At 45.4% G+C, this 21,447-nt stretch overlaps 2 protein-coding genes across 5 annotated transcripts in view; both read right to left on the reverse strand.

Annotated features, from left to right (window-relative positions):
- The window catches only part of GOT1L1 (glutamic-oxaloacetic transaminase 1-like 1), an 18,311-nt gene extending 8,787 nt beyond the window's left edge, over positions 1–9,524 (reverse strand). Inside the window, exons 1-9 of one of the 4 annotated variants that reach the window (XM_014536215.1) lie at positions 9,212–9,524; positions 3,414–3,595; positions 2,962–3,073; positions 2,603–2,712; positions 2,294–2,386; positions 2,054–2,204; positions 1,421–1,586; positions 781–923; positions 296–525 (exon numbers count right to left, since the gene is read on the reverse strand). In XM_014536215.1, coding sequence (XP_014391701.1) covers positions 353–525; positions 781–923; positions 1,421–1,586; positions 2,054–2,204; positions 2,294–2,386; positions 2,603–2,712; positions 2,962–3,073; positions 3,414–3,590 — 1,125 coding nt within the window. In that variant the 5' untranslated portion in view covers positions 3,591–3,595; positions 9,212–9,524 and the 3' untranslated portion in view covers positions 296–352. Of the gene's footprint in view, positions 1–295; positions 526–780; positions 924–1,420; positions 1,587–2,053; positions 2,205–2,293; positions 2,387–2,602; positions 2,713–2,961; positions 3,074–3,413; positions 3,596–4,707; positions 5,347–9,211 lie in introns of those variants that run through there. The other 3 variants (XM_014536211.1, XM_005856506.2, XM_014536220.1) reach the window with 3 other exon arrangements.
- Positions 9,525–13,374: 3,850 nt separating this feature from the next.
- Positions 13,375–21,447, reverse strand: part of ADRB3 (adrenoceptor beta 3) — an 8,963-nt gene continuing 890 nt past the window's right edge. The window contains exons 2-3 of the mRNA XM_005856507.2: positions 21,112–21,441; positions 13,375–14,251 (exon numbers count right to left, since the gene is read on the reverse strand). Of these exons, the coding sequence (XP_005856569.1) occupies positions 14,185–14,251; positions 21,112–21,441 (397 nt within the window). The 3' untranslated portion in view covers positions 13,375–14,184. The remainder of the gene's footprint in view (positions 14,252–21,111; positions 21,442–21,447) is intronic.

A 21,447-nucleotide genomic window follows, 5' to 3' on the forward strand; every position in this document is an offset into this window, starting at 1 on the left:
GAACAAAAATCGTACACCTGTGGATGAGGACATGGGGGGCGGGGTAAGGGCAGAGGGTGGGGTGGGAACCAGGTGGAGGGGAGCTATGAGGGGAAAAAAGAGGAACAACTGTAATAATCTGAACAATAAATATTTTTAAAAAGCTTTAAAAAATATGAGATGGTACATGAAAGTAGACATTTCCTTTTTCTCTGGGCTTTCCCCACCACCACCTCTTTGCTGAGGCCAGACCAATGCTTTATAAGTAGATAGATAGACAGAGACAGAATACTTAGCAGAGAAATAAATTGTAGCAGTGAATAATCAGCACAGGAATTTTGCAAAGACTCAAGCTTTTATTCTAACTTCGGAGCTATTGACTTGTTGGAGACTTTTTTTCCCCTGAGCCCTTTGTGAAGATGACAGCCTCGTTGATGCTCTGTGTGATATAATCTATGTTGGAGGCATTGATACAGGTGAAGTTAATCCGACCATTCCTGGGGACGTAGATGTGTTTCTTCTTGACCAAATATTCTACCTGTTGGACTTGTGATAATCACAGGATCTCAGATCCTGGGGTGACCAACTCTAAGTCCCCTCTAGCCCAGGTGGATTATGGGGGATAGGGAGCATCAGCATTTGTGGGAGGTCATAGGGGTCTTCAAAGTAGCTCCACTTTCCTCAAGAAAGATTCAAAATCTGGTGTGAAGCTAAGGACTGGTCACCTAATCAGTGAAGTTGAATATTCAAATACAAGCCCAAGGTCAGAAAGGGGAGAGCTCTCTCCTCCTAGACACTTACAGTTGAGTCCAAGATAGCCATGGGTCCCATTCTGATTAGTGATGTGATCCCAGGAGCCAGGGGTTCCCAGGAGCCGGAGCTTCTCTTTAAACTTTTCTTTGATGAGCATAATGTTTTCTGCAACCTCTTTCAGACTCAGCTTCCTGCCAAAGGAAGGACAGCAAGAAATTAGAGTGTGCGGATTCCCTCTGCTCCCAATCTCCTCATTGCCATTCCACTTCTCTTCCCTTCAAAAGCCCCTAACCAGAGTGCCCGAGGGCACACCAGTGGAGTCAGGGATCTCAGATGGTTATGAATTGGAGAAAAGTTTCAGTCTGTATTAATTTAAGCAAGCCAAGCAGACTCCTATGCAGACTTTGGTAGAGTAGCAAGCTCTTGGGGCTTCCTAATCTCCTGCAATCTGGAAGAGTTCAAATAATTCAACAGTTTGTGTCCCATTCTATTACCCACTTCCCCATAATAGGGCAAGAGTTGGCACAGTCATTGCCATTGGAACACAGTGGGTCCTCAGTAAATGTTTATGAATGAATGGAGAAAAGAGGCAAGAAGCGAAGCACCCAGTTGAATCCTGTGAATCAGGATGTATGTAGGTATCTAGAGGCTCTGCCCATCCATCCCTGCCCCCACCCTTCACCCTTACCATGTTTCATACAGAGCAGGGTTACAGAGGATGGAGGTGATAATGCGAGCACCCGAGGTCGGAGGGTTTAGCCACAGGGCCAGGGCGAAGTTCATCAGCTGGGAGAGGACACACAGCAGGAGCTGGTTGTTGAGTGCCACCACGGCTAGGATCCCCACTCCTTCATCTGCAGCATGGAGACAGGAGCCTTGTTCTCAGTCTCCTCTACCGGGCCTTCCCCTGTAACTCGGCCTCCAACCTTGCCGAAGAGAGGGGTAACCTGCAGGGCCCTCATCCCAGCCCAGTCAAGCTGGTGTCCAGGCCCTAGGACGTTGCCAAAGGCTCTTCTTCCAGGAAGAGTAACTGTCAGAGTCTCAAAGGTGGAAGGGACTAGAAAGATAACTAATTCTTAACCCCTCCTCTTATAGATGATGAAATGAGGTCTAAGGGGGAAACAATGTAACTGGAGCCAGTTTTAATAACTAAGCTGAGATGATGTCACGGAACCAGATGTCTAGCTCCTCTCCTGTGCCCCATGCTGCCCTCTCTGGAGGCCATGGCTCTTTCCACAGGGTAGAGAGAGTGTGGAGTGTGTCATGGGTGTGGCAGCACTTTACTTCCAGACCCTCCCTTCTACTTCTGCCCAGACCATACCATAAATGCCAAAACTCTTGGACAGAGACTGGCTGCAGAAGAATTCAAAGCCTTCAGACACGAAGTATTGTAAGAATCTAGTATCTTCTTCCAGGTCACCGGTAGATAAACCTTGATAGGGAATGTCAAAAAATGGGAATATCCGCTTTTTCTAGAGGAGAAAGGAGAATGAAAAAAGGGTGAGACTGATGAAAATGATGGTAGATGGTGAAAGGAAGTCAAGTGAGACACTGGGCTCACCTTCATGGTGGCCATCAACTTTGTCCACTGACATTGTGTCAACTTGCAGTAGTCAATGTTCCCGATCACAAAGATACAGCCATCTGGGGCCCCCTATAGGTAGAGACTGTCTCATCAGGCACTGCCCCTACCAGGTGGTAGAGGCACCGGGGTGTTGGAGGAGAAGTGATCCTCCAAGTTGGTTCCTACCAAAGCACTAGACAAATCCAAGCCTAGAAAAGGCCCTGGATAATTAGAAGGGTGGGAAGGAAAGGAAAATAACACTGTAGGTCAGGTCTGGGAAAAAGTTTCTGAGGGTGGCCTCTCTACCTTCAACAAATTGAAGAGTATATTGGGGTCCATGCACAGCTGCTCAGAGTCCCAGAAGGAGAATTCAAAAACTATAAAGCCCATGTCCTGGAAGATGAGTCCATGTTGTTCTGTGAAAACACAGCCCCCCACCAGCTGTTACATGGGAAATGGAGAGATGGAAGCAGACATACCAGAGAATGGCCCTGAGGGTCAGGGTTGAAAATGGAGGAATGACAAGAAAAGGGCAAGCATACCTTGGCTTGTCCACCATTTGTCATGACAGAGAGTGAGGAGGACAGCAGTGAAGAATGTAAATGGGGTGGGAATCAGGAACGGGAGAGGGATCTTCTGTCACCCTCACCTTGCATAACACTCACCTACTTGAGAAGAAATGACGTAGACTATTTGAGAATCCCCACGCCAAGTTTTGAGGAACTGGGCCCCAAGTTGGAAGGCACCACTGTCACCAACAGTGTGCACACCCCCTGCCTGCCAATAAATAAATAAATAAACAAACAAACAAATAAACAGAAATAACACTTTAGAAGAGTAATGGTGATACTAGAACCACCTCAGGTTCAGAATATTCCTTTCTTGAGAGAGTTTGCACATTAGCAGTGTGGGCTGGTGCCAAGAGCATGGGCTTTGGGTTCTGATGCTGGCCCTGCCCTTCAATGACAAGCTTGGGACTCTATGAGCCTCACAAGTCTTCTTTGTCAATGCCGGGGGCAGGGGGGGCGTGTTCCAAAGTCCCTTTCACGTTGAAGATTGTGCAAACTCCGATTTCCACACCCTGTGTCTGCGTGAGTGAAGGAGGGGCCCTTCTCACCCTGTTCTCCACGATGACTTGGCTGTGCTTTCCAAAGAGAAGTCCCAACGAGGCCTGGATGAATGACTTCATGCCCATCACTGGTAGATACTCATAGTTCAGGGAGGGATCCTGTGCGATCTGCCGTCGGATTTTGTGCACCACGAAAGAAACCCAGGGTTGTCCTTCCTGGGTCATGCAGACTGTGAGAAGAACCGCAGAGGGTGCACTCGAGGCCTCTGGGCTCTGCAGACAGCCCACAAACAACTCATCTGTCCTGGCTTTCCTGAAGCTTTGGAAAGTTGCCTAAGAAAAGACAACTTTCCTTCCCACTCCTCCCTTTTATAAAAGCAACTTGCTATTAGTAAATATTTATAATTGTAAAAAATTGTTTTTATTTTTAAATGTTTTTATTGATTTTAGAGAGAGAGGAAGGGAGAGAGAAACACTGATCAGAGCTGTCTCCTGCATCAGGGATCAAATTCACAACCTGGGATCATGGTAAAAAATGGAGCAATGACAGGAAAAGGACAAGAAAACCTTGGTCCCAGCGACCAAGAACCAGTGACCTTTTGGTGCACAGGATAACACTCAACCAACTGAGCCACACTGGCCAGGACAATTTTTGTGGGGGTTTTTGTTTTGTTAACCTTCACCTGAGGATATTTTCCCATTGATTTTTAGAGAGAGTGGAAAGGAGGGAGAGAGACAGAGAGAAACATCAATGTGAGAGAGACACATCACCGATTGGTTGCCTTCTGCACATGCCCCAACCAGGGCCAGGGATCAAGCCTACATATGAGGTTCATGCCCTTGACTGGAATAAAACTCAGGACCCTTCAGTCCTCAGGCCTACGCTCTATCCACTGAGCCAATTTTTGTCTTTTTAAAGAAGACAACTGAAACCTATGTGCCATTTTAAAAGGCGAAAATTATATACAGCCTGGGAGTTATAAATACCTGAGATTAAACAAAGGTAACACTGACGTTCACAGTGGCAAGGGCTCTCTGTATATTAGAAGAGTCAATTTAGGGAACCATTCTTGGTTCAGGAACAGAAAGGGGATGGAGGAAGAGGCAGAAAAATGTGCTGTGCTCATGCAGGCCCCATATACAGCTGGGGAAGAGGATATACCAGAGCTTGTATCAAACCTCTGGAAGCCCCCAGAGAAAGGCAGAGGGCACGGAATGACCCAGGATGTTTTCTGCTCTTTTGCCCACTGGGAGAAGCTTGCGAGATGTTCCTGATTCCTCTGTAGCAATGGAATACTGCCCCCTAGAGGCAATTATGATATACTAAGTCTTAGGCATCTACCTTTATAGGCCAGGAACATCTTCTTAGAGCAATTGTCTTGTTTGTAGGTCTTTAACAAGCTGCCTTCTAGCTTCTGGGCTACGGGCACATCCAAGAACACTGAAAGGGTGGACATCACTGAGATGAAAGTAGAACCAAGACTATGACTCCACTCCTAAGCTCTCTCCTGCTTTTGCCCCAAGGCTTCCTCTAAGCCTGAGCTTCCCAGGTCTGCCTCTTCCCAGAACCCTGGCAGTTCCAATACAGAGGCCCCACACAATTGGTCACCAGAGCAATAGAACCCAACTCCCAGTCTCCATGGTGGCAATCCTCAAGGACTATGGGAATATTCCGTGGCACTTGAGAAGAATCCCCTGAGAGATGGCTAGGGGAGGGAAGACCTGGAATTCTCAGGCACTTCTCCCTAACTCATTGCCTTCTCCTCTCTAACCCCAATTCGCCAAATCCAAAATAACAAGTCAGCCCTTTAGAAGATAGGGCAATACCTGGAAATAAATAAAAATGAACACACAACAACCCAAAATCTATGGGATACAGTGAAAGCTGTTCTGAGAGAGAAGTTCTTAGCATTACAGGCCTGCCTCAAAAAGAAAGAAAAATCTCAAATGAACAATCTAACCCTACACCTAAAAGAACTAGAAAGAGAGCAACAAGAAAAGCCCAGAGTAAGCAGAAGGAAGGAAATAATAAAGGTTACAATGGAAATAAATGACATGGAGTCTAAAAGAACAATACAAAAGATCAGTGAAACCAAGAGTTGGTTCTTTGAAAAGATAAACAAAATTGATGAATATTTAGTCAGACTCACCAGGAAACAAAGAGAGGACTCATATAAGCAAAATAAAAAAATGAAAGAGGCGAAGAAGTAACAACTGACATCACAGAAATACAAATTATTAGCCCTAACCAGTTTGGCTCAGTGGATAGAGCGTCCGCCTGTGGACTGAAAGGTCCCAGGTTCGATTCTGGTCAAGGGCATGTACCTTGGTTGTGGGCACATCCCCAGTAGGGAGTGTGCAGGAGGCAGCTGATTGATGTTTCTCTCTCATCGATGTTTCTATCCCTCTCCCTCCCTCTCTGTAAAAAATCAGTAAAATATATATATTTTTAAAAAGAAATACAAAGGATTGTAAGAAAATACTATGAACAATTATATGCCAACAAATTGGACACTCTGAGCAAAATGGAAAAATTCCTAGAAAGGTACAATCTCCCAAAACTCAATCAGGAAGAATCAGAAAACCTGAATAGACCAATAACACCGAATGAAATTAAAGCAGTAATCAACTACCAGCAGCCCGGCCAGGGTTGCTCAGTGGTTGAGTGTTCACCCAAGCACCAAGAGGTCCCAGTCAGGGCACATGCCCAAGTTATAGGCTGGTTCCCCAGTAGGGGGCATACAAGAGGTAGCCAATGGATGTTTCTCTCTCATCAATGTTTCCATCTCTCTCTCCTTTCCTCTCTCTCTAAAATCAATAAAAAAATATTTAAAAAAAAACTCCCAGTAAACAAAGGTCCTGGACTGGATGGCTTCACAGGAGAATTTTATCAAACATTCAAATAAGAACTAACACCTACCCTTCTCAAATTATTCCAAAAAATTCTAACCTCTTTTTATGGGGCCATCATTATCCTATTTCCAAAACCTAAAACCTGATGAAAAACACTACAAAGAAAGAAAATTCTAGGCCAATATCCCTAATGAACATAGATGCTAAAATCCTCAGCAAAATATTAGCAAACCAACCGGATCCAGTAATACATTAAGAAGATCATACACCGTGACCAAATGGGATTTATTCTGGGGATGCAAGGCTGGTACAATATCTGTAAATCAATAAATATGATAAATCACATAAAATGAAAGATAAAAATCACATGATCATATCGATAGATGCAGAAAAAGCATTTGATAAAATCCAGCACCTATTTATGATAAAAACTCTCAGCAAGGTGGGAATAGAGGGATCATACCTCAACAAAATAAAGGGCATGTATGAAAAACCTACAGCCAATATCATACTCAATGGGAAAAAACTAAAAGTATTTCCCTTAAGATCAGGAACAAGACAGGGATGTCAGTCCCAGTCCAATCCAGAGTGTCACCGTGTCATCAGGGTTCCAGAGTCATTCTTTGTGTTTCCCTTGGCTCTGCTCTTCTGGATGCTTCAGCTTTGGTCTCCAGCTGACTGGGCATGGGAGTAAAAGCGAATGTAGTTTATGTGCAAAATGATAGGCATTTGAGGAATTTTTATTGCAACTGTATGTGCTGTTAAAGTAAAAAAAAACAAAAAAACAAACAAAAAAACACATTCAAACCTATAAAGAATTTTTGTGAGTTTAGTTGAGCCAAACCTTGTTTTTACATTACAATGAAACGGGGAGAGATGAGACATGGGGGGTAGGGAACCTCTGGGATTGGATAAAAAGTAAAATGATAGACACATACTTCTTTTACTTAGGTTGGTGTAGGGTAGTTAACAATCAACAATTAACATGACAACAATAACGATGAAGGAATTTGATTTCACCCTGAGGGATATGGAAAAAGGGAAGTTACAAGTTACCCTGACTTTTCACAGGTATGTTATCTTAGATGCAAAAAGACAATAGGCTCAGTAAAGATTGAAGTTGATTTTTGTCAAGGAAGATACTGGCCTGGGACTTGACTACCCACTATAAACTGTTTTTTAATGAAAGGTTTTTAATTTCAGACCATCCTTTGTGGTTACTTTAAGTCTCTTGAATTTGCAAGGCCGCTATGCAGGCCTTCCCTGAGTTAGTCAGGTTAGCATGTGGCCCTTTTTTCATCCACAGTGCAAATAAACTAAATGTCAGTCACTGAAGGATGCTTAAATTAATAATGGACCATCCACAAAATGGAATTCTGCGCTACTGTTAAAGGCAGACCTATGTGTGTAGCTGTGGAAAATCTCCAAGAAACATCATTAAGTAAATACAACGGAGGTAGAGAAAAAGAGCAAAGAGTGGGCCATTTGGGGAAGAAATAAGATACACTTGCATGTGCACGCTTGCATATGGCAGACTCTCTGGAAGTACACACGGAAGCACGTAACTATGAATTCCTCTGGAAATGGAATTCGGTGGCAGCTGGACACAGACAGGGGGAAAGGCTGATTTGCTTTTCACTGTATACTACTTTTGTACTGTTAAACCACATGCATAAATTTCCCATTCAAAAACAGTTGTTTTTTTTAATGGCTGCAGCCTTTCCAGACATTATATCCTTATTATGCAGAAGGCCAATCATTTCTTCTCTTAGCTCCCTGAAAGGAGGAGGAAGTTTCCATTCCTGGCTTCCCAAGCCTTCTTTCTCCCTTCTTTTGGCTGCAGAGACTCATAGGCCCATCCTTGATCTTATCATGACTGAGTATGGGATCCTCTAGTGACTTTAACCCAATCGCCTAGCGCTCAGGGTGGTGTCAAACCCTCCCTAGTTGTGCCGCCAGGAATAGAACTTTGGTTCCTGAGTCCTGAGTCACAGTGCTTGTTCTGAAAAGGGGAATGTGGCTCAATCCTGGCCTATTGGAGTCCCCTTGGAGAAGAGCCTTTCATTACTCTCTAGTCATGTGGTTATAAGGAAATGGGGATCCTAAATCTTCCAGGAGCTATTAAGGGTTGGTAAGACTGAGGGTCTGATTATTTCAGCTTCAATTGTGATGAATGGGCTCTGTCGCCCACTAAGACCCACAAAACAGCAAATTCTCCAAACTCTAGAAAGAGTCCACAGGCTAGGCAGCCAAAAAAGACAAATTTTCACAATTATACTTTTCTCTCTTCTCCCAGTAGACTCATCTACTGCTGGCACTTCTTATTTCACCGAGACAATAAAAGCAATCAAAAGAGACTTCCACATACTCCCATTGTAACTACCAATCTACTACATAGATACCCACCTACTCTGTCTTTCCTCTTAGTACAATGCTTGAGTTCACCTATTCTGTGCCCCCATCTCAATCCAATCTTTTCCTTTGTGCCCTGGATCCAAGCTACAATACTCTTGCAGTTATCCTTTCTCTTCTCTCAAGCAAACAAGCAGCAAACTACCATCTTAAAAACAAACAACATTCCCTTGACCTCACATCACCTCTGCAGCTATTACTCCATGTGTCAAGGAAACAGATCTGCTGGGAGTGATATGGGTATTACAGGAATTAGACTTCACACTATTGGAAGAGGGCCTGAGGAAGTGAAGGTCCAATGAAGGGAGCTAGAGAATCAGAGAAAAATCATAAATCAGGCTGTCCTTGCCGGTGCAAGGATAAATCAGAGCTTGCAGGGAAATTTAAAAAGCCAGACACATCCAGCTGCAGGAATGGCACCGAGAAGCAGGAATGTATGGAGAGGTCTATAGGGCTTCTCTGCAGCTACCACACCTGTGGGTCTGCAGCCAAGTGCCTGGTGGTGCTCCATTGGACAGTGGGGTCTACAGTCTGGAAGAAGAGCTAGACAGAGAGCTGAGAGATATGCTTCCATATCTCACCTGGGAGTCCTTCAGGTATTAGTAGACTCTGCTTCACTTCTGCCTCTCAAATCTTGAGCAAGATCCTCTTTTGGAGAGGATCTAACAAGGATTCTGAGAAACAGGATGCCCAGATTGACGAAAATAACAACAGGATCATTGACCAAAATAGCAACAGGATCATCAATCACACCACATTTCTCTGGTCCTCTTCAGAGCAAGAGCTATTGAGAGAACGTTTGATTCTATCTCCACTTCTTCATCTCCCAAGTTCTGTTGAATCCCTCTGATCAGCATTTCATCCCTTCACACCATCAAGCTGCTCTCTAACAAATGACAGACCTTCGTCCTGTAAAATCCGAAGGTGTGTTCTCAGTTCTCCTCTTATTTGATGTTTCGACAGCATGTGACAAAACTGACCACTTCCTCCTTAAAATACTTTCTTCCCATGGCATTCAGGATGCTACTTGCTTTTGCTTCTCCTTTCACCTCATTACTGCTGCTTCTCAGTGGCTTTCTTGGTTCCTTCTATTTTTGACCTTTAAATGTTAGAATGCTCCAGGGCTCAGTCCTCTGAATTCTGTTATTTATGCCTGGAGTAATTTTGTTTTATTTTTCCAAGCTTTCTGAGATATAATTGACAAATAGTATAGTGTAAGTGTAAGGTGTGCAGTGTGTTGACTTGAATTCTCTACTATGGTCACCATGCAGGTGAGCTCATCCATTTCCATAAGCTTAAATACACTTCTGTCAAATTTATAAATCCATTTCTGACTTCCCTTCCAATCTACAGATTTGGAAATCCAAATGTCTACTTGATATTCTAAGACATAATTAATAGACTTTTCAAATATACTATGTCCAAAAACTAAACCATAGTTTCATATCCTCCTCACTTTTCCCCCATTTTAGTAACAGGCAAGTCCATTCTGCCAAGTGGTCAGGCCAAAAATCCCTTGGTCTCATTCCTGTCTTCTCCCTTTTCTCTTATACCCTACATCCAATCATTGGCAAGCTTTGTCAGTTCTACCTTGCAGCATATCTGGAGTCTGTTTTCTTGATAAAAACTATCTGGTAGATGAACAAATGGGCGGAAGAGCAGAGTGTACAATCCGTGTTTGGATTCATGACAGAGGGTAGTCTGTGTGAAGGTATAGAGACAACAAAAATAAAATGAATTCTTTAGTGAATTTAAGCCTGGTAGGAATAAATGTGGATGGGGGAGGAGAGTGGTGAGAAATTGGGTTAGGAAGGTAGGTAGACACTGTCCATCTAATGCCAGGCCTTTATGTTAAGGGGTCTGATTTTTACCCCAAATGCTTTAGGAAGCCATTGAATGATTTTAAGAAAGGGAATGACATTGTCAGATTTATATTGTATAAAAATCCCCCCTGGGGGCCTTGTGGAGGATGAATTAGAAGGAAGCCAGAGCTAGTCAGGAGGGCCAAGTGGAGACTATTTTAGTTAATTCTGTTAAGAAGTGATGAAGACCTTGGATTATGACAGTGGTTATTGAGTAGTCTTGCCAGTTGTCCTCCATAAAAATACTAGGCATCAAAGCAGGAACATTCTGGTGGGTAGGGAGGATTTGAAAAATATCTGCTAATTTAAACTCTATTCTATGTATCAAAGGTAATTACTTTTGTACCATTTGTATACCTCCTTTTTGTTTTTTAAAGAAACCGGCATGCCCTGGCTGGTTTGGCTCAGTGGATAGAGGGTGAGCCTGGGGACTGAAGGGTCCCTGGTTCGATTCCAGTCAAGGGCACATGCCAAGTTGTGGGCTTGGTCCCCAGTGGGGGGCGTGCGGGAGGCAGCCCATCAATGATTCTCATCGTTGATGTTTCTCTCTCTCCCTCTTCCTTCTTCTCTGAAATCAATAAAAATATATTTAGAAAGAAAGAAAAGAAGGAAGGAAGAAAGGAAGGAAGAGGCATTCTTCATTGCAACAACTTGCAAGAAAAGCAAGGTTGGAAGTCCAATACAGACCAACCAGGTCAATGCCAGTGAGCCAGCAACCCTACCAAGAAGATGGGCATGAGAGTGGGTCAGGGTTAAGAACTAGATTGCCCTTATGATTAGTTCTTCCTCCAGTAAACTAGTGGAAGCCATCACACAGCTAGCTTCTGAGGCTTGAGGTTGCTGATGTAGTGAAATTCACCATCAGCCCCAAATGTTTCTCCTTCCCCAGAAATGGTAGGAATTTCTCCATTGGAGAAGCAGCTGCCCATGCTCCCCTCCTTCTCCAAGCCTCTCTCCCTGAAGTTCTGGGAGAGTGTTCCCACATCAATTAGATTCATACGTGGGCCCAAGGAGAGGTCTTAGAGCAAGCATGTCAAACTCAAAGGCTAACACGGGCCAAATAAACAAGGTTTAAGTTTATGGGGGATGCAAAAGAACAAAAGCTTCAATTTTCATAGAAACATAGGTTTATTTCGATAGAGACATGCTGAATACAAAGGGCTGAAATAAATGAGTAATTGTTAACATAAAATAATAGAACATTTTAATAAAAAGTAATATTTTTTCTTGAACATTGACTTACCAGACACTGAATAACTGCACAAATTAATAAGCATAACACAAATAAACCTATTTTTCTTGTTCTCCAAAAGCGAAATATTTCCTGTTGCACACACCAATCAAGCCAGTCCAAGACTAATGACATGGCAATTGGCTGCTAAAATATTCGCTGCTAGTATTAGTGGAGAGAAATGGTGTGCCTGCACGTAAGGCACGTAAGGGAAATGAATGCAACATGATTGTAGTAATCAGTCATTAGTGAATGTTGCAAGTTTGTTATTAATAACTAGAGGCCCAGTGCATGAAATTTTTTAAATATATATTTTATTGATTTTTTACAGAGAGGAAGGGAGAGGGATAGAGAGCTAGAAACATCGATGAGAGAGAAGCATCAATCAGCCGCCTCCTGCACATCCCCTACTGGGGATGTGCCTGCAACCAAGGTACATGCCCTTGACCAGAATCGAACCTGGGACCCTTCAGTCCACAGACCGACACTCTATCCACTGAGCCAAACCAGTTAGGGCCCAGTGCATGAAATTTGTGCACCGGTAGGGTCCCTAGCGGTTGCCGGTTGCTGGCCAGGGCCTCCCTTCCCCTGGCTGCCTGCGGCTGCAGCTGACCAGAGCGGTGCTGGCTGGGGGGAGGGCCCGAGGGCTGTTGGCCAGCCAACCCCACCCCCTGGTCGAACTCCCAGTCGAGGGGACAATTTGCATATTAGGCTCTTATTATATGGGGTTATGTATAATAGGATATTGTAAAACTTAAGTTATGAAATTTTTATTAAAACATTTCTTACATACCGTTACATTGGCTGGGCCGCAAAAATATTCGTTGTGGGTGCCATTCGGCCCGAGGGCCGCAAGTTTGACATGCTTGTCTTAGAGGAAGGACTCACTCACTCAATCTAGTGACTGGAAGGAAAACCAGAGACACTGTGGGTGGTGCTGAGCTGAGGTAAAGCTCTCCGTTCTCACTCTCTCCTCTGGGAAGAAGTGACCCATCCCTTTCCCCTCTTGAAATACGTTGGTGACCCATCCCTTTCCCTTCTTGAAATACGTGGAAGCAATAATATTTCATCTTGCTTCTTGCTAAAGAGATTTTGAGAACTATGTTTGTGTGCCATTATGTTATAAAGTGTGGCACCTCACTGGCAATTTAGAAATGAAAACTGTAGTAAATGGGTTCTGAACCTTTAGCTCCTAATTTTCTTAAAAGGTGTGTGGGGGTCAGGGGGTCATAGAAACTGGTCATTCCCTCAGAAGTGGAGAATGAAGACTGAGAGACCCTGTTCCTGGGACACCCAGTCAAAAGTCCCCAAGGGGCCTTTCGGGAGAATAGTAGGCCATGACAGAACATGGGATCTTCCTGAGCTCATGGTCCCATTGTACTTTCTTTTTTTAAAAAATATATTTTATTGATTTTTTTACAGAGAGGAAGGGAGAGGGATAGAGAGTTAAACATCGATGAGAGAGAGACATTAATCAGCTGCCTCCTGCACACCCCCTACTGGGGATGTGCCCGCAACCAAGGTACATGCCCTTGACCAGAATCGAACCTGGGACCCTTGAGTCCGCAGGCCGACGCTCTATCCACTGAGCCAAACCAGTTAGGGCTCCCATTGTACTTTCAATTCTGATGAAACACCTTTAAAAACACCAGAGAAGGGCTGTTATAAACAATAACCTTAGGCAGAATTGTGCAGTGAGTCTATATTCATTTTCTACTGCCGTGTAACAAATTACCACAAATTTAGCAGCTTAGAACAATACACATTTATTATCTCACAATTTTCATGTGTTAGGGGTCTGGGTGTGGGTTAGCTGGGTCTTCTATTCAGGCTCTCACCAGGATGAAATGGAGACATCAGCCAGGGCCACAGTCCCATTTGAGGTTCAGAGTCCTCTTTCCACTCACACGGTTGTTGGCAGAGTCCACTCCTTGCAGTTGTAGAACTCATGGTGGCTAGCTTCCTGAAGCGCAGCAGGATTGTCCCTCTGACTTCTTCTGTCTCATACCTCTGACCTTCTTTTAAAGGGAGCACCTCATTAGGCCTGGTTCCCCCAGCATTATCTCCCTTTTTATTAATTTAAGTCAACTGATAGGGACCTTAATTACATCTTAGAAATTCCTTTGCCTCGGCCATATAACATAATCACAGAAGTAGCATCCCATCACCTTTGCTATATCGTGTGTGTTGGAATCAAATTACAGGTTCCACCCACATTCAAGGGTAGGGGATTATCTAAGGACATGGTTTACTGGGGGTCATCTCAGAATTCTGCCTACTACACAGTCCAAGAGAATAGTCCTTCCATGAGGGGTGACTGGTGTGGATGATAATCTAATGAGACAAGAACTCTTAATTAAGGAATTCATAAGTGTCTCTCGCTGAAGTGGGTTGAATAATGTCCTCCCCAAAATGTGTCCACCTGGACCTTGTTTGGAATAAGGGTCTTTGAAGATATAACCTAAGATAAGGATCTTGCGACGAGATCATCTGGATTAGGATAGGCCCCAAATTCAAAGATGCATGTCCTGTAAGAGACAGAAAAGGAAAAGACACACAGGAGCACAGGGGGAAAGTGAAGACAGAGGTACGTGATGTATATAAGTCAAGGAATGCCAAGAATTGCCAGTGCCACCAGAAGCTAGGAAAGAGGCAGGCAAAGGTGCTCCTTCAGAGCCTCCAGAAGGATCCAGCCTTGTTGATACCTTGATTTCAGACTCTGGCCTCCGAAACTAGGAGAGAATAAATTTCTGTTGTTTGAAGCTACCAAAGTTGTGGTAATTTTTACGGCAGTCTTGGGAAACTAACACACTTACTGATCATTGCCTCCTTACAAATCAATGTCCAAGAGATGGACTTGGTGGTCACAGGTGTAGCACAAACTCAGATGCTACAGAGATGCCATTCCCACAGATCAGAGGTACCTAAGAGGAACCACAGCAAGGCAGCTTTGTAACCCAACCTAATTCATCACAGAATGTAAGCAGATGCCCATTTATTCATAACCTCTTTTATTATATCCTCACTGATGTATTTGTTTAATGCAGCTGTTGTGTTGTTATTTTTTTAAAGGCTGAAATAACTGTGGCTTAAACAAGGTAAAAGTTTATTTTTCTTTCATTTAAGAATCTTAAAATTAAGCAGTCCAGGGTTAAAATGCTGTCTCTGCACCGTTGGACACCCAGGCTCTCTGGTTTTTCTGCCATTTGATGGCAGATGGTTGCCATCTTATGACCCAAAGTGACTACTTCCATTCTTACCATCACACCTGCATTCCAGTCATCAGGAAGGGACTGGCTAGAACTTAGCCACATAGTCACATCCAGCTGCAAGCAAGGCTGCAGTGTATCTATGGTGAGGCCATGTGCCCAACTAAAACTTAGGTGACCTATTACTAAAGAATGAAGGGAAGAATGGAGAATGGGTTGCAACTTCTGCCCACAGGAAACAACAAACACCGGTCTGATTTATCAGTGGTCTTTCCAATCTGGGGCCCAGGGATATGGGAGAAAAAGCCTAAAAATGGAAATTCAGGAATGGGAGCACTCCCACCACCCTTCTGACTGAGTATAGGATGAAACAGAGCTTTGGAAATGTGGAAAACATCAGGCATAAGATGAGCATGAAAAGGCTACGCATTACAGTGATCCTCCTTCCTCCCATCCCCTGTTGTGGGTTGAATTGTGTCCCCATAAGATATGTTGAAGTCCTAACCCCCAGAACTGGTTAATGTGACCTTATTTGGAAACTAGAGGCCTGGTGCACAATATTTGTGCATGGCGGGGGGGAGGGGGGTTCCTCAGCCCAGCCTGCACCCTCTCACAATCCAGAACCCCTCAGGAGATGTTGGACTGCTGGTTTAGGCCCAATCCTTGCAGGCAGTCGGACATCCCTCTCACAATCCGGGACTGCTGGCTCCTAACCACTTGCCTGTCTGCCTGCCTCATCACCCCTAACCACTCACCTGCCTGCCTGATTGCCCCTAACCCCTCTGCTGCCTGCCTGCCTGACTACCCCTAACCACTAGCCTACCTGCCTGATCACCTCTAACTACCTCTGCCTCTGCCTCAGCCTCCGCCACTGCAGCTTCATCTGGAAGGACATCCGGAATGACATCCAGAAGGTTGTTCGGCTATCTGGTCTAATTAGCATATTAGCCTTTTATTATTATAGATAAGGTTTTTATAGATGCAATCATGTTAAAATTAAGTCTTACTGAGTTAAGTTGGGCCCTGATCTAATATCTGGTGTTCTTAGAAGAAGAGGTAAATTTGGACACAGACACATAGGGGAAGAAGGCCATGTGAAGCTGGGGGCAGAAGTTGGAATGATGCAGCTACAAGTCAAGCAACCAAGGATGGCCACAAGAGGCAAAGAGAGATTCCTCCCCTAGAGCCTTCAGAAAGCATGATCCAACCAACACTTTGATTTTGGACTTCTAGCTTCTAGAACTGTGAGAGAATACATTTCTGTTTGTGGTAATTGTTTATGGCAGTCCTAGCAAACGAATACACTATCTTCCTTTTTCTGGTTCCTTAGGGCCCCCTTCTCCTGAACCCTGATTCTGTCTCATAAAGCACTGACATCCGGAAGTGCCCTCTGTCTCAAAACCTTCTGTCCATCCTTTAAAATTTAGCTCATTGTAAGTGCTGCAAGGGCAATGATAGGATGAGCCAAACCAGGACCAAAATGTCAGGCACAAGCCAGACCAGGGTCTGAACGTGACAAGAGGGCCAGAGGGGGAGACGTTCAGTGACATGGATATGGAGCCAGTGGAATTGGTCTGAGGTGGGGAGGAACCTGCAGAAGAAAGATAAAGTAGGGTGTGCCCACAGTGACCAAGGACAAGTGGGTCCAAGATCCAGGCTGTCGATAGAAGCAGGACCATACAAGGATCAAAACCAGGACACCTGGAACTAGTCCCAGCTTCATACTCTAATGACACCACTTACACTGGAGAAGCCCTTTCGGTGTCCAAACCATTTTTGCATACAGTCATTTGTTCTTCAAAACCAGTCTGCATGAGCTGAGTAGAGCACTAATAAAATCTCCACTTGATTCACTGGCAAACAACATGTCAGATGCTAAGTAACTTGCTCAGCATCACATAACTGATTATAGCAGTGTGTGTAGAGAGAAGAAAATAAACGTTGGAGCCTGGTAGACTGCATTAGAATCAATACAAGCAAGCTATTTGATTTCTATGAAACTCTGTGGTTTTTTTGAGACTATTTTTTATTTGTGTCACTAATATAACATTTGTAGTGACACCAAATAAAACAGTTATATTTATTTGTGCTCAATAAATTATCATGTCTTTCCTACTCCCTTTTTCCCCCACATGTTTTATTAATAATTCTTTGTTTCCTCCTCCCTTTCTTACTTGTTTTCCAGCTCTGAATTCTGTGCTCTTTATACTACCAACCACAGTGTTGCATTTAAATCTTGGTTTCTCACAAGTCACCTCTCTAGAAGTCAGTCTCTTCATCCATTTTATCAAAAGATTGGTCTAAATCATTTATGTGGTCTCTTCCCGTTGGGCTAGGCAGGGGCCTTATGTTTTCAACAGACCAGTATTTCAAAGTCCACACCTGTTGTACCTCACATCGCCATCAGGGGGCACCTAGCACTGCTTATGCCTTGGGTGGCGCAGATACTGAAGGTGCTAAATAAGCTCTGCCTAGGCCCTAGGACTTCACAGAATTTGAGGAGAGCCAACCATCCCAGAAACGCTCATTCCCCTTCTGAAGACAAGAGAGGAGAGAGGGTTATTCTCCATTTATTTTATAGATGAGGGAAGCATTTTGATTTTCCTTAATCTCCTAATAGGATGAGCTAATGAAAGGTCAGATGGCCTTATGGAGTTTCTGCTAATCAAACTGAGTTGTGCATTATGCTTCAACCACTCACTAATTAGCCTAAAGCTGACTACATCCAGGGCTTTATGCCTGGAGTTGGGGGGGGGAGCATTAGCAATACTCTCCATTGGAGGCACCCACTTCCCCTCTGGACACAAACACAGACGTAATCCACCAGGAGGCCTGAGAGGAAGCCTGGATCTTTGGTTTTCAGGAGGGAAACATAAAGAAGTACTGTTTCCATGGCCTTCACCTGTGCCTCCAGGACAAGAGGAAAAAGCTGCTCCTACTCTATGAAGGGTTGAGGAATGAAGTTGGTGTGGAATTGTAGCCCGCTGACTGCTCATGAGGACCACAGTCTGAACTTACCTTCGTTCCCCAGAAGAATCTACCATGGGGAGAGCCTGAGAAAAGTCTCTCAGCTTCCCCCATGCCCTAATTCTGCCTGCTCTTAGCAGTTCCTCCGGAAAATCCAGTCACTCCTCACTCCCTCTCTTCCAACTCAGCCCCCTTCTCCCTGTCATTTCTGCCCCATGCCCAGCTCCTGCTAACAGACTCTGGCAAGACCAGCGATTCCACGGGCTCTTTCATTCTTAATGGTCTGTAAGTCTTCACAGCTGTAGGTTCAGAGGATGGTTGTTTGTCTTCCACAGTTCAAGTGCTCAGGCCTCATGCTAACAAACGCAGCCTGCTCCCCATCCAAGGATGTAAATCTCTCTCAGCCTGACACCTGGTCACAAGTTGCTGGAGAAACAACCGGAGAGGTTGCCTCTCCACCTGTCAGATACACTGGTGACAATTCACAGATGGAGTCCACAGCTCCAGTGCAAGTCTAAACACTCCAAAGGAGTCTGACAGCTGGCACACGGGTATCTGTCAAGCAAGACTCAAGCAGTATGAGTTCCTGGATAATGTTCAAGAACAGTTCTACAAACCAGAATCCTTCTCCATTCCCTCCCTCTTCCCCCTGACAAATCACCCTTCTCCCCTGCCTAGGACTGACTGGGCAACTTTCCTCAGTGATGCTGAGAAAATATTCAGAGATGGAGAGGCGGCCCTCTTACTTATCCCCAGGCTAAAGCTAGACTTCCTTCTCCACTAAGGGTTCAAAAGTTGAGTCCTTGCCCAGAAACCTTCCACACCTCAGACAGCAGAGATCTCACACTGGCCTGGGTTGAAAAGGAGAAAGCCATCTTTGGTATGCAAACATCCTAAGAAATAAAACCTGGGCTCCTGGAGAAAAGAGAACAGCAGAGGCCAGGTCCAATTCACAGGGAACACCCATATGTGGACATCCACCGAGCTTATCCTCAGGGCAGATCGAAGTTTTATAACTCTGGAGCTCCTGAACCTAGCCAATGCATTGTACGCTGCTGTCATTCAGCACATTAAACTTGCTTATGATTTACAGGTTATCCTGTATATCAGTCCAGACAATGGCCTCTGTTCATGGGGTTTAAGTAAGAACTCACAAAAAGATCCAGTGATTTCCATAAAAATGTGCTTTCCATAGAAAACTGCCTGATAAGATTCATAAAAATTGGAATAAGGAAAACAATGATCAACTGGCTCAGACTTGTAACTCCAGTTTTACTTCCAGAGGATACTATAGATTTCTACAGCCCAGGAAAGGGAGTGGGGAGGTAGAGGTTAGGAAAAGAATGGGAAATGTCAGAATATATTTATAGCCCAAGACATATGCCCAACACAAACAATGCTCCGTGCCTCCAGAAATGAACACGTACAGTGCAGAATAAAACTGGTGCCTGCTGGCAACGGGATCGTAGGAAGCCGACACTGGCTTGTAGCATGGGAGCTGACATATGCTCCATGTGCCCTGATCCTGAGCCCAGCAAACGCAATCCCGTGGACACTTTGCTCAAGTCCTGTGGGTAACATGGCTTTGCTACTCACTTGAACTGGATTCCAGGAGTTTTGGAAAGGGTGGGGAGGCAGGAGTATCAGCGGCTCAAGCTCGCTCCCCTTTATCCAAGCAGATGTTTCATTTTCATTTCACGAGGGTTAGGAAGAAAGGAAAAAGGATTAGTCCTAATTTATTGCTGCTGTCGAAAGCCAGCGCTCAGAAGTAAGTGGATTATGGAAAGAAAACAAATGGAGAGAAAAGAAGGCAAAGGATGAACTGCATTCAATAATATTTATTAAGTTGATTTAAAAATGTAAAGAAGGGATCCATTCTAATGGTTCACCTTCTATGAACCCTGGAGTCCCCCCAAACCCTGAAGAAGTCCTTCTGACACTGTTGTGAGGTAGATCGGAGCTATTCTGTGTCTAAAGTGAGGGAGGCTGGTGCTTAGAGAGCCCTGGTGAGGAAGCCAGGGACAAAAATCCCAAACCCTGACCTTTTTTAGCTTCCTGCTCTCAGCCTGGGCTGCCAAGCCTAGAGGACACTGAGTGGTTCATCAGTTGGGGGTGGGGAATAGAACGAGGGTACTCTCTCTGCCCTAAGCACATGCACACAAGTGAGCAAGGTGCCCGGCCAAAGCCAGCCAGACTGCTCCAAGGGCAGCTGGGTACAGGCAGCCCGACTCTCTAGCTGCTGAGGTATTGGTGAAGTTCAGGAATGGGATTTAAAAATCTTCTCTCAGAAAGAAAGAGAGAGGATGGCAAAACGCCCGCTTGGTAAGGCTTCTCCTCCCAGTCCGTCCCCACCTCCCCATCCGTGGCCCAGTCATCAGGTTCTGGAGGGCAGAGTTTTCCAGCTGGGAAACTCCACGGGGCTCGTTCTAAACAGAGGCCAGAGCTTTCCAAAGGTTCTGGATCAATGATCAACGGAGCTCTTGTTTCTTGTCCTTCAAGGCCTAAGAAATTCCCCAGGAAGCCCTGGAAAAAATGAAGACAGCAAATCTTGGGGTGGGTGGGGCACAGGGTGGGGACAGGGGACCCAGGCGGTCAGGGACCCTGAAAACCCCTAATTATACAAAAGCCTCCGTCCCACGCAGCCACAAGCCTACGGGACTCCAGCCCAGCCCTGTCTCTACCAGCTGGAAGAACTCGCACTGCGGCTTCCTCACTCCCCTCAGACCCTTCAGACCCTCAGTGCATTCTCACCTTCGTGGCTATCAACCCTTCAAAGAAACCAGAACTGGGGCAAAGGACTTGGGGGGGAGGGCCTCCAATGGTCTCTGCAAGCCAAAGCCAGCCCGAGTGGTGACAAGAAATCCGGGCGGCCGTCGAACCGGGCTGGAACCCCAAAACTTGAGCTGACCTTGCGGGCCAGAGGCCTGGGGGCCCAGCAGCACTTCCCTGGCGCACACGTGGGGCGCTGGGGTGAAGAACAACCCCGCGGCCCCCCTTCGTTTCAATCCTACGCTCGGGTGGATCGGATGCGGGAAAAGAATGGACTTCGGTTTTCATTTTGGTTCCCTAATCCATGTCTTCCCTTCTTTCCACGCAGAGTCCCTCCCCAGCCCCACCTTCTCCTCTCGAACCCCAAACTCAAAACATGGACCAGAGGAGACACTGAGTGTTTCCGGATCCCGAGCTGTCAGCCCCTTGGCCGCGTTACCTACTCGTTGAGCGGAGGGCACTGCCGGGACTCGGAAGGGCGGGCCGGGGCCGCAGGGGTCCAGGAAGGGGCGCCGGCAGCGTGGCGCTCCTCCCGCGGGCCGCGGCGCAGCAAGCGGCGGAAGACGCAGCGAAAGTCGGGGCTGCGGCAGTAGATGAGCGGGTTGAAGGCAGAGTTGGCATAGCCCAGCCAGTTAAGGGCCAGGAAAGCCTGGTCGGGAACCAGGGAGGGGCCCCCAAGGGCGCGCACCACGTTGGCCACAAAGAAGGGCAACCAGCAAAGAGTGAAGGTACCCATGATGAGACCCAAGGTGCGCAGGGCCCGGTGTTCCGGGAGAGGC

Source organism: Myotis brandtii, unplaced genomic scaffold (assembly GCF_000412655.1).
Source record: "Myotis brandtii unplaced genomic scaffold, ASM41265v1 scaffold103, whole genome shotgun sequence".
NCBI classification, from domain to species: domain Eukaryota; kingdom Metazoa; phylum Chordata; class Mammalia; order Chiroptera; family Vespertilionidae; genus Myotis; species Myotis brandtii.